At 39.9% G+C, this 19,785-nt stretch overlaps 1 protein-coding gene across 1 annotated transcript; it reads left to right on the forward strand.

Moving 5' to 3' along the window:
* The first annotated feature begins 7,846 nt into the window (after nucleotides 1–7,846).
* On the forward strand, nucleotides 7,847–19,614 carry LOC129640387 (T-complex protein 11 X-linked protein 2-like). The gene is made up of 8 exons (XM_055565678.1): nucleotides 7,847–7,974; nucleotides 13,631–13,751; nucleotides 15,134–15,354; nucleotides 16,245–16,381; nucleotides 16,667–16,884; nucleotides 16,980–17,161; nucleotides 18,156–18,319; nucleotides 19,191–19,614. Exons 1-8 carry the CDS (start codon nucleotides 7,946–7,948, stop codon nucleotides 19,421–19,423), a joined length of 1,305 nt encoding a protein of 434 aa, XP_055421653.1. The 5' UTR covers nucleotides 7,847–7,945; the 3' UTR covers nucleotides 19,424–19,614.
* Nucleotides 19,615–19,785: the final 171 nt, after the last annotated feature.

The raw sequence follows: 19,785 nt of genomic DNA on the forward strand, positions 1-19,785 counted from the left end.
AGATCAGCCCTGGGATTTCTTTGGAAGGAATGATGCTAAAGCTGAAACTCCAGTACTTTGGCCACCTCATGTGAAGAGTTGACTCGTTGGAAAAGACTCTGATGCTGGGAGGGATTGGGGGCAGGAGGAGAAGGGGACGACAGAGGCTGAGACGGCTGGATGGCATCACTGACTCGATGGACGTGAGTCTCGGTGAACTCCGGGAGTTGGTGACGGACAGGGAGGCCTGGCGTGCTGCGATTCATGGGGTCGCAAAGAGTCGGACACGACTCAGCGACTGATCTGATCTGATCTGATCTGATACTGTGATAAAGTGGGACTTATTCCATTAATACAAGGCTGGCTCTATATTAGGAATTTCATTCATATCCTTCACCACGGTAACATATTTAAAGACAAAGACCCCGATGTTGGGGAAGATTGAAGTCAAAAGGAGTAGGGAGCAGCAGAGAATGAGATGGTTAGACAGCATCACTGACTCAATACACATGAATCTGAGCAAACTCTGGGAGATAGGGGAGGACAGAGGAGCCTGGGTTGCAAAGAGTCAGACACGACATAGCAACTGAACGATAATCTTAGGACTATCATCATAGATGCCAAACCAATCTTTGGGAAACTTCAATAGGCATTCATGTTAAAAAAGAGAAAACTGAAGAAACAGGAATCAGGGATGCATTATTAACATGATAAAAGCTATATAAGTAGCTCCTCGTGCAAATACTTTATTTAGTGGGGGAGTACCAGAGGTTTTCCAATAAGGTCAAGAATAACAAAAGTATGCCCACTATATCACTCTTGTTCAGTGTTCAACAGCAAGCACTAGTCAGTTGACTAGAGAAACCAATACGAGTTTTAAGAATGGATAAGAAGATGTAAAGCCACCTCTATGTCCAGGTGATATCATCGCACACCTGAAGACTCTTATAGAAACCATGACAAATTAACTAAAACAAAGAGAATTCAGCAAGGTAGTAGGATATAAAGTTACATACAAATATTATTAGTCTTTGTTTTGCATACACACACGCGCACGCACACACACACACACACACACAGCTGGAGGACATGTTAGGAGAGAAAATCCCATATACAATGGCAATAACAAAGACTAAGTGTATAGAAATAAACTTAATGAGAGCATCTATACAAAGACAATTTGTAAACACTCTCGAACAACATAGAAGGAAACTTGAATAAGTAGGAAGATTTTCAAAGACCTTAGACAGAATAACTCAGCACTAAAAAGATATTGATTCCCTCTAAAGTTACGTATACGTTGAATACAATCTCAAAAATATCGGCGAACGTTTTTATGGACTTAGACCAATGGATGATTTAGTTCATATTTTTTTAAAAAACATGCAAGAATAGCCAGGATACAAGTAAAAAAGGAAAACCTATGAGTGAATAGGGAGAAGGCAATGGCACCGCACTCCAGTACTGTTGCCCGGAAAATCCCGTGGATGGAGGAGCCTGGTAGGCTGCAGTCCATGGGGTCGCTAAGAGTCAGACACGACTGAGCAACTTCACTTTCACTTTCCACTTTCATGCATTGGAGAAGGAAATGGCAACCCTCTCCAGTGTTCTTGCCTGGAGAATCCCATGGACGGAGAAGCCTGGTAGGCTGCAGTCCATGGGGTCGCACGGAGTCGGACACGACTGAAGCGACGCAGCAGCAGCAGCAGCATGAGTGAACAGTAATCATATCAGACATAAAAGCACACTATAAAGCTCTTAATGTATACCACTTGGGTACCAGTACAGGAATAGACTAATAGGCCAGTGGCATAGAATAAAAAACTCAGAATAACACCAATTATAGCTGGGGATTTTAGTGTATGAGCCAAAGGCATGTAAAATCACTGAGGCAAAGATGAACATTCAACAAATGAGGCTGGAACAATTGAGACATTAAAAAAAAAATCAGTGCAGATCCATGACATACCATCCACAAAAATAAACTGTAAATGGGTTTAGGAATCTAAACAAAAAAATGAAGCCATAACAAAATCTTGAAGAAAATATGGCAGAATTTCTCTTCACTATCAGCGTTGGGAAAGGCTTTCTAACTGTGACTGAAATTTCCAGAGGTGATTAAAGAAAAGAACATTCTATGTGACTAAAAAGATTTTTTTAATGTACGGCAAGTTGCGAAGAGCTGACTCATTGGAAAAGATTCTGATGCTGGGAGGGATTGGGGGCAGGAGGAGAAGCGGACGACAAGAGGATGAGACGGCTGGATGGCATCTCTGACTCGATGGACGTGAGTCTCAGTGAACTCCGGGAGTCGGTGATGGACAGGGAGGCCTGGCGTGGTGCGATTCATGGGGTCGCAAAGAGTTGGACACGACTGAGCGACTGAACTGAACTGAAGTGAAAGTGAAAGTGGCTCAGCCATAACACAACATAACTACAGATGCATTTAACATTTGGGCCAACAATCCTATTGCTGGAAATGAAACTTGAAGAGACATTACCACCAACACAAAAATACGTGTACACTGGGTTATTCACTGCAGCATTGTTTGTATTAATCATTACGAAATGTTGAAAACAACTGAAACGCCCCTATGCTGCTGCTGCTGCTGCTGCTGCTGCTAAGTCGCTTCAGTCGTGTCCAACTCTGTGCGACCCCAAAGACGGCAGCCCACCAGGGTCCCCCGTCCCTGGGATTCTCCAGGCAACAACACTGGAGTGGGTTGCCATTTCCTTCTACAAGGCATGAAAGGGAAAAGTGAAAGTGAAGTCGCTCAGTCGTGTCCGACTCCTAGCGACCCCATGGACCGCAGCCCACCAGGCTCCTCGGTCCATGGGATTTGCCAGACAAGAGTACTGGAGTGGGTTGCCATTGCCTTCTCCGGAAATGCCCCTATCGAAGCCAGTGTAATCTAATGTAGCTAGCTATAAAGAAGAATGAAGGAGTACAGAATAAGGAGTTTTTTTTTTTTTTTTGATGAAATGCTGTTTACTGAAAAAGGAAAAGTGCAAAGGAGCTTTAGAAAATGCCATCTTTCATTTAATAGACAATGGAACATAAGAAAACCTGTATGTATCTATTCATTTGTGTAGAGTAAATCCAGGAAAGGTTCAACCAGATAACCAGATTGGTTATCTACAGGGGGATTGTGGAAAAGAAATGGGGAATGCGAAGCGGGTGGAAGACATGGGGAAAGAATCATACGCCTACAGTATGTGTGTTTGTGCAGCCCTGAGTCTGAATCACAGTAGTGTTTCACATACCCCAGGATTAAGTGAAAAATTAAAATGAACTAGGATATGGGGGGAGAGGGCAAACTCAAATTCGAAACACCAACAAATTAACCTAAATATATTACAAATAAATGTCTTAACCACAAGAGAAGGAGTGAGGAAGAAAACAGCTAAGCTAAGCAACTTGGGGAAACAGTATTTGATTGCATCCTTGGAGGCTTAAGATATAAAGAAGTGGACACACACACAAGTCATCAGATCTGCTTCTAACAGGTGCGTGTTTTGTGCTCAGTCATTAAGTTGTACCCAACTTTTTGGGATCCCGGTCTCTGTAGCACACCAGGTCTCCCCATCCTTCACTATCTCCTAGAGTTTGCTCAAATTCATGTCCATTAGGTCGGTCATACTATCTAACCATTTGGTAGCATTTCTGTAACCACATCATGTATAATCAATCAGGTGTGAACAAATAAGTAAATACTGAAGATAAGGAGAGCCAGGTGAGACAAAGACGTTACAAATCAGACTAGAGTGGATTGTTGCTGTATCGCATAAACCATCACAATATTGTAAACTCATTATCCTCCAATTAAAATTAATTAATTAATTAAAAAAAGAAGGACCAGTGTGAGCTCCTGGCTTTCACTATCTACAGAAATATCTAGAGAAATTCCAATGTATCTGGGAGCATAAGTATATACAGACGACATATTTCCTTCATTTACCGATGGAAAAGGAAGACCTAGCTGCAAGGAAACCCCAGTAGCAATGAACATGCAGGGAGATATCAGTTATTAAATGTCATTTTCCAAGGAAAGGAAACATGGGTTTTGGCAGAAGTGTTCTGATTTCAGGGTCATGGTGGGGAAAGAAAAGCACAAGATGAACAGGAATACCTTATAATGCCGGCAAGGAAGTACACAGGAAAGAACCACGTCATGCTCAAAGAACACAAACCCCACAAGGAGTTCCTAATCACCAAAGCTGGAAAAATGCAAGAAACTAAATAATGATATAATTTGATTATAAGTCACAATATAACGAAGTTATTCACATCTCAATACTGACATAAAGAATTTGATTACTTATTTGATTTGATGATTAGAAATGCATTCTATAAAATTTTATATTTGGCAAAACTAATACAGTTATGTAAAGTTTAAAAATAAAATAAAATTAAAAAAAAAAGAAAGAAAATTTATAAAAATATGAGGGAGAAAAGACAGCTCTACAGATTTCCAATGAACAAATATGGTAGGAATAAGGAAATGGAAAGTCACCTTTTAGTCATATTTGTTGTAGGCCAAACCAACAGATGAATTTTAAAAGCAGTGAATAAAAGCCTGAGAAGAATCCTATCCCTCTTTTTGGCTCCGAGCAAGCATTCCCCTAGCCCAAAAGCAGCCTTATCATAGGAACCAGCCACAGTGTCTGCTTGCCCCTGTCAGGTTTTGGTTCCCCACCAGTCCACAGAAGTATTCAAACAAGCTAATCACATCCTTCCTTGAGAACCAAGGGTCACCACCATCTCTTGTTACCACAGATAACCTCCCACGGCCCTGCTTGTGCATTCTCTTCCAGAGCATGACTCCCCTGAGGCTCGACCTAGCCAGTAGTATCCTCTTCCCTCAGGCAGTGAGTGAACATTACTGAGAAGCTGCTGTGGGTAGCACCTGTCCAGTGTCAGGTGTGTATGTTCAGCAGCCACCCCCAGACCCCTGTGGTAGAAATCACTCCGTCACCATTAGAATGAAGGAGAGGCAATAAAACAGGTATTATTGCCAAAAATGTGTAACTTTCATCTAATCCTAAGAAAACACCAGACAAACCCAAACTGACAGACATTGTATAAAATACCTGAGCAGTATCTCCAAAACCGTCACCGTTGGGAAAGACCCAGAAAGCTTGAGGAATTCTCAGCGTGGAGGAGACTAACGAGAAATGATGGCCAAATGTGGTATCCGGAATGGGATGCTGGGACAGAAAAAGGAGATTACCGGGATAAATGACAGAATTCAAATAAAGTATGTAAATTAGTTAATAGTACTGCATCAATATTAATTTTCAATTTTCATAATTTTTATATGCCTATGTAAGATGTTAACATTAGGGAAATCTGGATGAAGTTTTTCTATACTGTTTTTGGCAAACTTTTTTTAGGTCTAAAGGTACTTCAAAAAAACCTTTTTTTTAAAGATTCACTCACTGCTAAAAGGAAACATAATGATATCTGTGTGATAAATTGCTTCAGTATTGTCCGACTCTTTGCCACCCTACGGACTGTAAGCTACCAGGTTTTCGATAGCAGCTAGGTTTAAGGAATAGTTGGAATGTGGTTTAAGTGCCTTTAAGGAGCATAGAAGGCTCTCACAACCTTATGTTTTTCACTCCTCATCCTTCTGCTAACTCCTCTTTCATATTATTCTTTTTCTTGTCTTTTTCCCCCTCTAATCTTTACCTATTGGACCTAGGTCCCTGATTGTCAAGTGAAATTAAAATATATTTTAACTCTAGAGAAAGAGGCCAACAAAACATAATGACTTGTGTTTGACAAGACTTGAGTGTGTCTGAGTTAGTTCAAAACATGGGAAATTGGTGGCATTCTTATCTTTTGATTTTTTAGATTGTAAATGATAAACCTAGAATGGATTTGAGAGAATCCTAATTACCTAGTGCTGAAAGTGTGTTCTGTCCACTCCCAAAACACTTTGTTGACATAAGAATTATCACTGCTCAAGGTAATGTTTTAGATCTATAATAACAGATGCATAGAAGCATGAGGTCTCTTCTGCACCTTGTGGTAGGCATTTATTTGAGACTTTTGTTTGACTAGTCCAATCTCATAGGAACTCAAATTGCAATTCTCTTATGAAAATCGCCAGTAAATTCAACCAAACATAAATCTGAAGATCTGTCCAAATGTAGTGACTTGATCTAAACTCTTGAAGACAAAAATGAGAAAAATAGTTGGAAGCCACAATATTGTTAAGTTGAGTCATGTATGTTTTTCTAGTGGCCATTTAGGGTCACTGCTAGTAAACGGAGTGGAACAATTATTAATTCATAGTGTCTCTCAAATAAATGACTTAACGTATTGAATAAATTATATATTTCAACATATGTAGCTTTTTAGTTAGAGTGGAAAGGAGATATGGATTGATGATACTAACTTCTGTTGAAAAATTTTTAAATGAGAAGTAAATTTGCAGTAGACCATCTCCTTGGTGAAGTTTTAGGGTTCTTAGATGAGTCTTATATTTTTGGTTATAAGTAGTTCTTTTTGAACAAATTATGGAACAGTGTTGAAAGTGAGAGAGAAAATAGTTTTATTTTATATACCAAGTAATAATCGTAACTACTGTGTGTGCTTACTATTATCTCTCTGTAACTAAGTAGTCTGTACAACAATCACTCTGTATCCACAAGAGATTGGTTCCAGGACTCTTCCTCACCTCGTCCCTCAGGATACCAAAATCCATAGTGCACAAGTCCCTTATGTAAAATGGTGTAGTATTTGCATATAACCTACTTATATCTTCCTGTATAATATAAATCATCTCTAGATTACTTATAATACCAAATTCAATATAAATTATATGTAAATAGTTACCAGCATGGAGCAAATTCAAGTTTTGCCATTTGGAATTTTCTGAAATTTAAAAATATATATATATTTTTTATCTGCCATGGGTTGAAACTTCAGGTGCAGAGAACCAACTGTATAATGAACTCAGAAAGTTGTTCCTAAATTCCTATGAGAGTGTGTGATAAAGTTCTTACCAATCTTGACGTAAGTAAAGCAAAAATATCATAGGTTTTAAAAGTAAAGTTAAATTGATGCAACTTAAAGATTGCTGAGTTCTATTTTCTTTTTTGCCTTTTGAGATGTTAAAATATAATTTTTTTTCACAGAATAATTATTTGGATTATGGTAAGGTGGGGTTTTTGTCACAACACCCATATGTGGAAAAATTAAAATTGGCATATTACTGTCACTCATTTTTTGTGTGTGAAATTTTATTGGTCTGTGGAGTCCCAAGATTTTGAAACAATGTTTTAAGAATGGTTCAGCTTTAGAACCATATACTAGTACTTATGGTGTTATCTGTAAGGAGACTGTCATTTTATGTCTCTTCCTCTCTCATCAGAGGTAGAAAAAGGATTTAGGAACCACTTTCTAAAGTTCATCATATAGTTGGCTCTCTGCACCTGAAGTTTCAACCAATGGCAGATAAAAAATATTTTTTTTTATCTGTAGATAAAACAGTAAGTATAAAAAGTAAATTCTAGCTAAAAGTTTATTTTATAAACCACAACTTATTCACTTTTTCTTTGCTATATTTCATGTATTGTTTTGACAGTTTAGGCAAAAGTTTTTGAAATAAGTTTTACTTTTTGTGTTTCATAAGGTAACTTCTCCTCATATCTGACTTCTCTGCAAGTCGCTAGAGCTGTTGAACAGCAAAGAGTTCAGAAAACCTCAAATACTGTAATGATCGAGTGAATCTGTTCAAGATCTGTTTGATAAATCTAAATTTGAGGAAGTTATTTGGCTGAGTGGATCTCTGATGAAAAGCAATTCTATTTGTGTGGGTTCCCTGCTTACTGATCTCTATGCCTTTTTCCAGCAAGCCGACCTGAAGTACTTTCTGTCACGGATCTGATAGAGAGAGTTAACCAAATTTCTAAGCTTAGCATTGCTCATGAAATCGTGGTAAATCCAGATTTTTACATGGAAGACGGTGTATTACCTCCCAACAGGTATCAACTCTATTTTTTCCATTTCATTCCTCCTGGCATATGTACACAGCACAAATGACTTTGGATCAGGTTTGAAGCACTTTTATTAATACAGTTAATGTTTTAGTATGTCTTAAATGGTACCAACAAACAAAACAGAGGAGTAATCTGTGTAATTATTAGTTTTACAGACTGAAAGCAGAAAAATTTTATCTAAGCAGGGAATAAATTAATGAAATTATTGTCAGAACTTTCATTTTGGTACCTCATTTAACAGTGAAACACAGTGAATTCCACATCTTCTTAGACAGCTTTGGAGAAAGTAGCTACTAGCAGTTATTCTCTTAACTATCTATAGATTGATCAAGTACAAATGAAATTATTTCTTTTCTAATAGTGATATTGCCAACTCTTCATGGGATAAGAGCTTTCAGGGAATATTTCTGCTTCATAATCGGCTTAACAAAAATTCTGTGAACCAAGATCAAAACCCATTAATAAACACTGCCCCTCTAAAATCACACTTTATCCTGGTTCTTATTAATTGTATTGATATTGCAATACATACATGAATCATTCAGGGAGTATGATTTGAATACTTCTGCTGCTGCTAAGTCGCTTCAGTCGTGTCCGACTCTGTGCGACCCGATAGATGGCACCCCTCCAGGCTCCTCCGTCCCTGGGATTCTCCAGGCAAGAACACTGGAGTGGGTTGCCATTTCCTTCTCCATAAATACTTGTAGCAGTTTGTTAATAGTTAAATGAGTAAATTTCTTTGTTTGACTCAATATTTCATATAACATTCTAATTTCCCAGCTTTAAAAGGGGCTTCTATTTTGCCACTTCAGGTATTCCATCACTTAAGCACCTTGCTCTGTCAGTGTCTCTTGCTCTTTACACTTCTTACTTTTTTCCCTTAGTTTGCCAACACTGCCTTCACTGTCCCTGGAGCCTCAGTTAGATTTATTTTTTTGCTGGCAGGGGTGCGGAGAAAGGGAAACAAGGAGAGTGAAGATCTGTTAAAGTGGCTGAGGGATTGTGGTGGTGATGAGGGGTGGGGAAATGAAGCAGAGGGAATAATACTCTTGAACTGGCCAGTTTGTTCAGTTTTTCCTGTAAGGTGGCTCTAGTAGCATTTAGTTGACTTTAATTTCACTTCAATTTTATTAGGTTGTATTTTGACAGCTGTCATATCAGCATGCATTTAAAAAAAACTTATCAACATTGCTGAATTTTTGTGTAGCAATTTTAATATTGAAGATGGGAGGAAAAAAGCAACATTTTGGCATATTATGGTTTATTTTTTCAAGAAAGGTAGAAAAGTTCCATTTTTAAAACAAATTGTGACAGATGATGAAAAGTGGATACTGTACAATAATGTGGATTAGAAGAAATCATGGGGCAATTGAAATGAACTACCACCAACCACACCAAAGGCTGGTCTGCATCCAAAGAAGGTGATGTTGTATATATGGTGGGATTGGAAAGGAGTCCTCTATTATGAGCTCCTTCCAGAAAACCAAACAATTAATCACAAGTACTGCTCCCAATTAGACCAATTGAAAGCAACACTTAACAAAAAGCATCCAAAATTAGTCAACAGAAAACACATCGTCTTCCATCTGAATAGTGCAAGACTGCATGTTTCTTTGATGACCAGGCAAGAACTGTTACAATTTGACTAGAAAGTTCTGATGCATCTGTGTATTCGCCAGACATTGCACCTTCAGATGTCCACGTATTTCAGTCTTTACAAAATTCTTTGAATGGAAAAAGTTTCAATGCCCTGAAAGACTTAAAAGGAACCTGGATTAGTTCTTTGCTCAAAAAGATAAAAAATTTGGGGAAGATTAAATTATAAAATTGTCTGGAAAATGGAAGAGGTAGTGGAACAAAATGGAGAATACGTTGTTCAATAAAGTTGTTGATGAAAATGAGAAATGTGTATTTTTATTTAAAAACCAAAGGAACTTTTTGGCCAACTCACTGTTTAGAAATAAATCTTCATTGTTTTGTTATTAACAGCCTTATTCTAGTGTAGTAATGCAAGTATACCAGAGAAGTTACTGAAATACAATTGAGGGTTATCTATTATCTATAGGTAATCAATGACTGCTTTTATCTTTGGACTTATAAAGTGATACTGATTAGAGTTATGGATTCCTAAGAGAAATCTCATTGTCAGATATTTATTCTACAAACATTTATTGAGCATGTCCTAGGTGGAAGGCTGAATGTTAAATGTTGGAGACATATAGATGAGTATGATGCTGGCTTTGCCATTACGAAGCTTCTGTAGGTGAGATAGTCAAATAGTATATAGTTCCTGTGCAGTGATAAGTTCTCTCACATCGAGTATATGGAGTTCCTTATTCCTGCTTAGCTGCCGAAGAGGGTTTGGGAAACCTTCCTGATGAGGTAATGTTGAGTTGAGTTTTTAGATATGAATAGGTGCTTTTCAGGTGGTCTAGGGTTCATAAAATTGTATAGGAGACAGGGACCAAAACCACCCCAAAGAAAAAAATGCAAGATGGCAAAATGGTTGTCTGGGGAGACTTTACAAATGCTGAAGAAAGAAGAGAAAGCCAAGGGAGAAAGGGAAAGATATACCCAACTGAATGCAGAGTTCCAGAGAATAGCAAGAAGAGACAAGAAGGTCTTCTTAAGTGAATAATGCAAAGAAATAGAGGAAAACAATAGAATGGGAAAGACTAGCGATCTCTTAAAGAAAATTGAAGGTATCAAGGGAACATTTCATGTAAGGATGGCCACAATAAAGGACAGGAACAGTAGAGATCTAACAGAAGCAAAAGACATTAAGAAGAGGTGGCAAGAATGCACAGAAAAACTATGCAAAAAAAAGTCTTATTATCTGGAAAACCACAATGATGTGGTCACTCAATTAGAGCCAGATATCCTGGAGTGTGAATTCAAGTGGGCCTTAGGAAGCATTAGTATGAACAAAGCTAGTGGAGGTGATGGAATTCCAGCTGAGCTATTTCAGATCCTAAAAGATGATGCTATTAAAGTGCTGCAGTCAATATGCCAGCAAATTTGGAAAACTCAGCAGTGGCTACAGGTCTGGAAAAGGTCAGTTTTCATTCCGATCTCAAAGAAGGGCAATGGCAAAGAATGTTCCAACTACCAAACAGCTGCACTCATTTCACATGATCAGAAGGTTAGAACTGGACCTTTGTGAGTCAAAGTTAGAACTGGACATGAAACAACTGACTAGTTCCAAATTGGGAGAGCAGTATGTCAAGGCTGTATATTTTCACCTTGTTTATTTAACTTTTATGTAGAACACATCATGAGATATGCTGTGCTGGATGAGTCACAACCTGGAATCAAGATTGCTGGGAGAAATATCCACAACCTCCAATATACAGATGACACCACTCTAAAGACAGAAAGGGAAGAGGAACTAAAGAACCTCTTGATGAAGGTGAAAGAGGAGAGTGAAAAAGCTGGCTTGAAACTGAACATTTGAAAAACTAAGATCATGGCATCCAGTCCCATCACTTCATGGTAAATAGAAGGGAAAAAAGCGGAAGCAGTGACACATTTAATTTTCTAGGGTTCCAAAATCACTGCAGACTGTGACTGAAGCCATGAAAGTAAAAGATGCTTGCCCTTGGAAGGAAAGCTATGACAAACCTAGACAGCATATTAAAAAGCAGAGACATCACTCTGCCAACCAAGGTCCATACAGTCAAAATCATGGTTTTTCCAGTAGTCATGTACGGATGTGAGAAGTGGAACACAGAGAAGGCTGAGTGCCAAGGAACTGATGCTTTCGAATTGTGGTTCTGGAGAACGCTCTTGAGAGTCCCTTGGACTGGCAGGAGATCAAATCTGTCAATCCTAATGGAAATCAACCCTGAATATTCATTGGAAGGGCTGATGCTCCAGTAACTTGGCCACCTGATATGAAGAGCCTACTCATTGGAGAAGACACTGATGCTGGAAAAGATTGAAGGCAAAAAAAAGAAGGGGGCAGCAGAGGATGAGATGTTTAGATAATACCACTGACTCAATGAACAAACTCCAGGAGATAGAGAATGTCAGAGAAGCCTTGCATGCTGTAGTCCATGGGGTCACAAAAAAAGATGAGGACACTACTTAGCAACTAAACAACTTTGGTGTTCCTCTGGTGGCTCAGCAGTAAAGAATCCACCTGCCAATCCAGGAGACCCAGGTTCAATCCCTGGGTCAAGAGGACCCCCTGAAGGAGGAAATGGCAACCCACTCCAGTAGTCTTGCCTGGGAAATCCCAGGGATAGAAGGGTCTGGAGGGCTATAGTCCATGGGGTCACAAAGAACTCGGACACAACTTAACTACTAAACAACAATGACAACAAGAAAATCTTCCTGGTGATAGGGAGGTTCTGCTGCTAAGTCTCTTCAGTCGTGTCCAACTCTGTGTGACCCCATAGAGGGCAGCCCACCAGGCTCCCCCGTCCCTGGGATTCTCCAGGCAAGAACACAGGAGTGGGTTGCCATCGCCTTCTCCCAGGTGGCTGAGGGAAATGATCATGTCATTATGATCAGATTTTTTTTCTTAGAAATATCATTGGTCTAAGCAAGAATATGTGGCATTGTTGCAGTAAGACTTTGATTGGGGGCCAGAATACCTTTACTGCTGCTGCTGCTAAGTTGCTTCAGTTGTGTCCAAATCTGTGCGACTCCATAGATGGCAGCCCACCAGGCTCTCCCGTCCCTGGGATTCTCCAGGCAAGAACACTGGAGTGGGTTGCCATTTCCTTCTCCAGTGCATGAAAACGAAAAGTGAAAGTGAAGCCACTCAGTCGTGTCTGACTCTTAGCGACCCCATGGACTGCAGCCTTCCAGGCTCCTGCATCCATGGGATTTTCCAGGCAAGAGTACTGGAGTGGGTTGCCATTGCCTTCTCCTTACTAGACTATTGCAATAGTCCAGGTAGGAAATGATGGCAGGAGGAGATGGATTCCAGACATATTTAGGAATCAAAATCTCTGTAATTTGGGGACCAAGTGCATTAAAAGGATGAAAAGAAGTAATTGTTATGCATTAGATAAATAACAGTTGGTGACATCTCACAAATGGGATTGGTGTGTTGGGGAAGGAACTTTGACTTTTTTCATTTACCTCTGTATTGCTTGTAAAATTTTCAACAAAAGCATGCATTACTATTCTAGTTTTAATGGGAAAAATGTAAACTTTATGATTTGTTTGAAAAGACACAGGTTTGAGAAGGGAAGATAATGAGTGGGAGGTGCACATAAGATTTTCAAGTGTTATCAAGAAGGAAAATCCTTTTTTGGATTTTAAGGCTGAAGGGAAAAGATCATCTAGTTCAAAGGTATAAGTCTACAGGTATTAAAACCAAGGCATACATTTAAGTCAGATGAAGAACCAAGGCTAGAACTCAGGGCCTCAAATGCAACTTCTTGGTTCTTCTTACTAGAAGGAGAGCTTTTCTGGAACCATGAGGAATCCTTCTGAGAGAAATTGATCAGTGCCTTTGCATCTGAGACTAAACTCAGTGTATTCAACTTTGCTAAAGTCTAAACATAGCTCCTTCCCTATCAACATAATGGTCTTTCATGATCTTAAATGATGTTTGGGATTTAGGAGATTAGGATCCTTTATCAACTCTCTGGGTAAAGAGCAAGTTGCTCATTTAACCGTCTTATAGTCTGGAACGCAGGATGATGGAGACAATGTACAAGGCTTTTGGGGACCATCTGAAAGTCCAGCTATCAAGTACTCCAGCTGACTTCACTTCTGCACTTGAACTCCTAAAAGAAATTAAGGAGGTGAGGAACCAACTTCCCATTTGTGGATATTAAATCTTAGTTGTGGCATGGGGTATCTTTCATTGTGGTGCATGGGCTTCTCTCTAGTTGTGATGCACAGACTCAGCACTTGCATCTTGTGGGCTTAGTTGCCCTGCAGCATGTGGGATCTTTGTTTCTCTGAGCAGGGATCAAACCCATGTCCCCTGTATTGCAAGGCGAATTCTTAAATACTGGACCACAGGAAAGTCCTCTTTTTTTTTTTTTTTTTAAATCCCAGACCTTTTAATTGTTGATAAATAGGAATTATTTTGGGGCTTCCCAAGTGATGCTAGTGGTAAAGAGCCCACCTGCCAATGCAGGAGACGTAAGAGTCTCGAGTTTGATCCCTGGGTGGGGAATATGCCCTGGAGGAGGGCATGGCAACCCACTCCAGTATTCTTGCCTGGAGAATCCCATGGACAGAGGAGGCTGGTGGGCTACAGTTCATAGGGTAGCAAAGAGTCGGACATGACTTAGCATGCATGCATGCACAAGTTTCATTTCTACATATGTTCCACTACTTGAACAGATAATATGGAGAAACTTCCATTTTATTTGTATGAGATGAAGCTTGAAAGTTGAGATCTTGCTGTAACAACACAGCATGTCATTCAATTAAACAGATTTTTGCTTAACTCCCATTATGTTTTCTGTGTTTCAGAAGCACGTAGATACATAAGAGAGCCTTTGCCAACAAGAAACTTATACTTTAGAGTGAAAAGATTATTTCGAGTGACACTTAAAGGTTTCTCTGCCTATTTCATCTTTTCCCTTTGTGGTCAAACAATCTAATGATGTCCTTATCCTTTATTAAGACTATCTCACCCCCACAAGGCTATATTTAAAATGGATAACCAAGGACCTGCTGTAGCACATGGAATTCTGCTCAATATTATGTGGCTACCTGAATGTGAGGGGAGTTAGGGGAAGAATGGATGCATGTATATGTATGGCTGAGTCCCTTCACTGTTCTCCTGAAACTATCACATTGGTAATTGGCTACCCGAATACAAACTAAAAAGTTTTATAAAAAGAATATCCCATTACCTTGTGATGGTATGTGTTTTATATTTTTTATATCCTGCAATTGTTTTTGTCACAGGTATTTTTCTTCCTATCTTTATCTCATTCTGCCAAGAAAATAGTACAGCACTACTATTACTACTAATCCCAATGAAGCCTTAAATTATAACTGGCTCCTAAACAGAGAGAAATAATATTCTGTATATGCAGTTGGGAAACCTAGTTTCTGGAGGCCCAATAGACATAGGCTGGCATGCCTTTGCCTTAAGGAGATTGTTCATCAAAGAGTGTTTGGAGTTCTAAATAATTTGGCTCCATTGATTTTCTTTTCTGGGCAGATATTGCTATCACTGCTATTACCACGCCAGAACAGCCTAAGAGATGAGATTGAAGAAGCTCTGGACATAGATCTCCTCAAGCAGGAAGCAGAGCATGGGGCCCTGGATGTCCCTCATCTCCCCAACTACATTCTTAATTTGATGACCCTGCTGTGTGCACCAGTCCGAGATGAAGCAGTGCGAAAACTAGAGAGCATAACAGATCCTGTACAGTTACTGAGGTGAGAAACTAGATGTACTGTTCCTGAACACTAGATGTAGTATCCTGTCTTAGACACTGTACCAGAAAACTGTGGGCCAGATACTGGGTTATAGCCCCTGGCTTGCCTAGCTCTTCTATACTGAAGAACGAACTAATATCTCTGCTGTTCCTCTGTGGTTTATTGGCTTTTATTTTCAAAGGATGGATTCTCAGAACCCTTTTGATGATCTCCAGATCATTCGGACACTTTCTGAGAAATGATGCTGTTAAGACACTGGCTTCCCAGGTGACACTAGTGGTAAAGAATCCCGCTGCCAGTGTAGGAGATGCAAGAGAAGAGGGTTCGATGCCTGGGTCGGGATGATCCTGTGGAGAAGGAAATGGCAACCCACTCCAATATTCTTGTCTAGACACTAGAGTACAGTAACTGTTTCTTTGGGATATTTCAAACAGCACTTTCGCAGATAATTTCTTATGTACCCTAACTCAAACCCTGTGGGGGAACAAGAATGAGAATGATCCCTGTTTCACAGATAGAAGAACCAAGAACCAGAGGTAAAGTAATAAGCCAAATGAGTTAGAAATTCAACCACCATCATCCCGACTACCCACAGGGAGTTAGAATTTTAATCGTTTTTCTGAGGTGGAGTACCTACAGTGGAAAGAACTCTAGGCTGGTAACTAAAAGATCAGAAGATGTATCTGTTCCTAGCTCTGATAACAACTCACTCTGTGGCCTTGGGTCCCTGGCTGCAATGTCTGTATTTGCAAATTGAAGTAGGACTGTGGTTTTTAAGGCCATTTTTTACTCTATGATACTGTGATTTTAGGACTCTTGGCTTCAGTTCCACCTCACTCCACTAGATTACCTTTCAGAGTGTAAGCATTTGATTTTTCCTCCATTGACAGGGGCATCTTCCATGTTCTGGGCCTGATGAAAATGGACATGGTGAACTATACTATACAGAGCCTCCGACCCTACCTGAAGGAACACTCTATCCAGTATGAACGAACTAAATTCCAGGAACTCCTCAACAAGCAACCCAGTATGTTCAAAATTTAAGGACAGGAGAGGGGGAGATTTGACTTTGGGTCTTATTTCTTATAGTGATAGGGTACTTTCTGTTTTTTTGTTGTTGTTGTTGTTTTTTTTTTTAATAGATAGCTTCTCCCTATTGGACGGGCGAAGGCATGGGGTAGGAAGAAGGAACATTGCTCTACGAGAAAAGATGTACAAAATCACTTATTTATTGAGGAAGAATATATCCTCAAACCTTACTTTTCAAGCCTTGGTGTTAGAAGATATTTACATATTCCCTTCTATGTCATAGATCTCCTTGATTGCACCACAAAATGGCTAACCAAAACAGCTCTAGACCTCACTACACCACCTTCAAGTTCTCCTGACTCTCCCAGCTCCTCCAGCATGGCCCATTCATCTTCAAATTGGGCAGTGGACAATCCACAACTTCCCAGTTCCACAATGGTGCTATACCAGGGTTACCTGAACCTTCTTCTCTGGGATCTTGACAGTAAAGAGTTTCCCGAGGTAGGAACATATATAAGAACATTGCCTTTTTGTTTTGTATTTGATACCTTTACTAAAACACTTTTCGGACAGCTTGCTTTTCCCTGTCTCACCAGACTCTGCTAATGGATAAAATCCGGCTGCAAGACATGGAGTCCCAGTTGAAGCAGTTGGGCATTCTGGCCTCAGTCTTGCTAGTGGCCAGAAGTTTCTCTGGTAGTGCTTTATTCAGTTCGACTGAATTTGTGAATAAACTGAAACACATAACCAAGGCCCTGACAGACGAATTTAACTCCAGGTAAACTTCATAGAGGCTTTCCTGGTGACTCAGTGGTAAAGAATCTGCCTGCCAATGCAGGAGACCCAGATTTGAACCTTGGGTCAGGAAGATCCCCTGGAGTAAGAAATGGCAACCCAGTCTAGTGTTTTTGCCTGGAGAATTCCATGGATAGATGAGCCTGGCAGGCTACAGTCCATGGGGTTGCAAAAGAGTCAGACATGACTTAGCGACTATGCAACATGAGCAACAACAAATTTCCTAGATCTTTCTGAGAGTTGAAAATAGTTTATTGGTTTTGGAACTTAGGCAGTTAATGTATTACTGCCTTATTCTTTATCATAAACCACACAAAAGACCTTGGGCATCATCTTCAAAGGTCATTGGTGTCTTTTGATAAATTGTATTAAAGTTTGTGATGGAAACAAAACATATTTCCAAGGAGGTGAGTGTGGAAACTAGTTTGCTATGAATGATTCAGTACTGTGTTTGCTAAAAATGAGTCATTATATACTTAAATAAGTGACACTGGATTTATGTGTGTATATCCAGAAGTTGATCCCTTGGTCAATATGTATCCATAATTTGCTTCATGCAGGGCACCCCAGCTGAAGTAAAAAGAAGAACTGGAAGTTCAGATCTCAATATATTTACAAGTTAACTGGCGAAGTAGGGAAGACAACTATGGAAAATGCTTAAGAAATCTTAAAACAGAATTTGAATAAAGTTTATGGGACTAAAGAATACTGAGTAGATCCAAGAATGGAACTGAACCCTTGTCCAATTTGTTTCATTTAAAGTGGAGAATAGTATGAATTAGTTAATATGTACGAATTAATGTGTGTGAAATAGTTGACATCTTGAGGGTAACAATGAAATGATTTGAAATGCTGGGTCCTCTGTTAGTGGTGGAGAGCTGGAATTCTTTTGTAAGTGGGCCTGGCTTCTGGTGTTGGACTCTCTGAGCTTTGCCCCTATGCCAAGGCCACTCTGCTTTCTGTCCTTCATCATCTAGGCCTGAAGAAGCTATGGTGAGTGTGAGTGAACAAGTGTCTCAGAAAATCCATGAACGCCTCAAAGACATGGGCCTAACTGCCCTGAGTAGTGAAAAGAAAGCCTCTCTTAGAGGCCAACTTCAGAACATCGCCAAGAAAGAGAACCGTGTTCGTAACATCATTGGTAAGAGTCCTCCTGTGGTGGTGGGGCTGGGAAGGGGTGGCAAGGGAAGGGGTAGCAAGAATGTGGAAGGTAACAAGGTGGACTGAAGCTTGGAAGTCAGTTGTGAAGACGTTCAGAAATGGAATGATTGTTGGGAAAGTCCTTTGGCTTTAGTTTCCTTATATATAATGTGCAGAATTGAAATCAATTGAAATAAATTTGTCCAAACAAATTGGACAAACTCTTTCAGTTTGAAGAGTGAACATATGGTTTTAAGGTCAGCTAGGATGTGTAACTTGCAGGTGCTAGTGCTGAGTGATTCCTGGTCATTCTCTAACTATAACCCAAGACCTGTGATGGGAAACCCTTTCTCTAGCCCATGCTTTAAGTTACCATGATGGTCCCTACTTCCCTCTAAGGAACTGATGCTAATTTAGGCTGAAGGATATATTCCCTGCAAGAATGGAAGCAGTGAGCTCGACCACCTTGCTTCTAATTTTTACATCTTGACAAAGTCTGATATGGTTGTATGGACCCAGAGTTGGTACACTGGCTGCAATGTGTGCCCTTAGAATTTCACATACAATGTCTAGGATCCTCTTGTTAGGTCACACACGTCGGGAGCTCACTTAGCACCCCATAACATTATAAACAGCCAGAAACTTACTGGCTCGACATCTTTCAATAATGCATTGCTTTTAGAAGCTTTATAGCATTCCTTCTTCCAAAAGAAAAGAAAAGAAAATCTCATTAACATGTTTTACCTGAATGAGTGAGTAGGTCAGTGAAAATGTGTTAATTTAAACGTTGGCGAACAGGGAGTGCAAGGGCATTGTGAATTTCTTCTGAAATCTCTTTGATCTTTCCCTTTTAACTTTTTTCTTGCACACAGATCAGCGGATCCACTTGTTTCTCAAAGGCTGTTTGGTTCGTGGGATGCAGGAGTCTCTGCTAGACTTCCCTGTTGGCCTTATTCTCATCAAGGGAGAGTTGACAAAACTGGGCTGGAAGTTTTTCAATCTGATGCGTCACAATCAGCAGGTATTTAGCCCCTATTACGATGAAATCCTTAAAGATATCATCCCTCCAGCTCAGGCCCAAGAAACAGAAGTGGAGTCTATCTGATAGTTCCAGACCACAGTCTGGCAACAGGGACCCAGGAGAGAGGGCTAAGTATGTTCCTGGGATGACATCACCTGTGCCCAGCAGAGTAGCCTCTTCCTCACTTCAACCTGGACTCAAGGCTGCAGGATTCCAGCATGTAAATACAAACTGGCCCAGCCCCCTTCATAATAAACTTCTGTGCTGCAAGAAAACCTCAGTTCCTTCTGTGTTGCAACTGAACGCAGGTTTTGTGCCCTTATCCCCTATTATCTGAGAACCAGTGATCCCTCAGTTCTCCTTCACTGGCTGATCATTCTTCAGGATGCTGGCTTGAGCAGGCATCAGGGCGTCGGCTGCTAGCATTGTTTCCTCCAATGGAAAAT

This window comes from Bubalus kerabau, chromosome X (genome assembly GCF_029407905.1).
Source record: "Bubalus kerabau isolate K-KA32 ecotype Philippines breed swamp buffalo chromosome X, PCC_UOA_SB_1v2, whole genome shotgun sequence".
NCBI classification, from domain to species: Eukaryota; Metazoa; Chordata; class Mammalia; order Artiodactyla; family Bovidae; genus Bubalus; species Bubalus kerabau.

Excerpts from the sequence above, each read along its gene's own strand:
- LOC129640387 (XM_055565678.1), top strand. The coding sequence starts at position 7,946 with ATGGAAGACGGTGTATTACCTCCCAACAG. Across the intron at positions 16,382-16,666 it reads ACTCCTCAACAAGCAACCCA|ATCTCCTTGATTGCACCACA; the intron begins GTATGTTCAAAA and ends TCTATGTCATAG. Across the intron at positions 16,885-16,979 it reads ACAGTAAAGAGTTTCCCGAG|ACTCTGCTAATGGATAAAAT; the intron begins GTAGGAACATAT and ends CTGTCTCACCAG.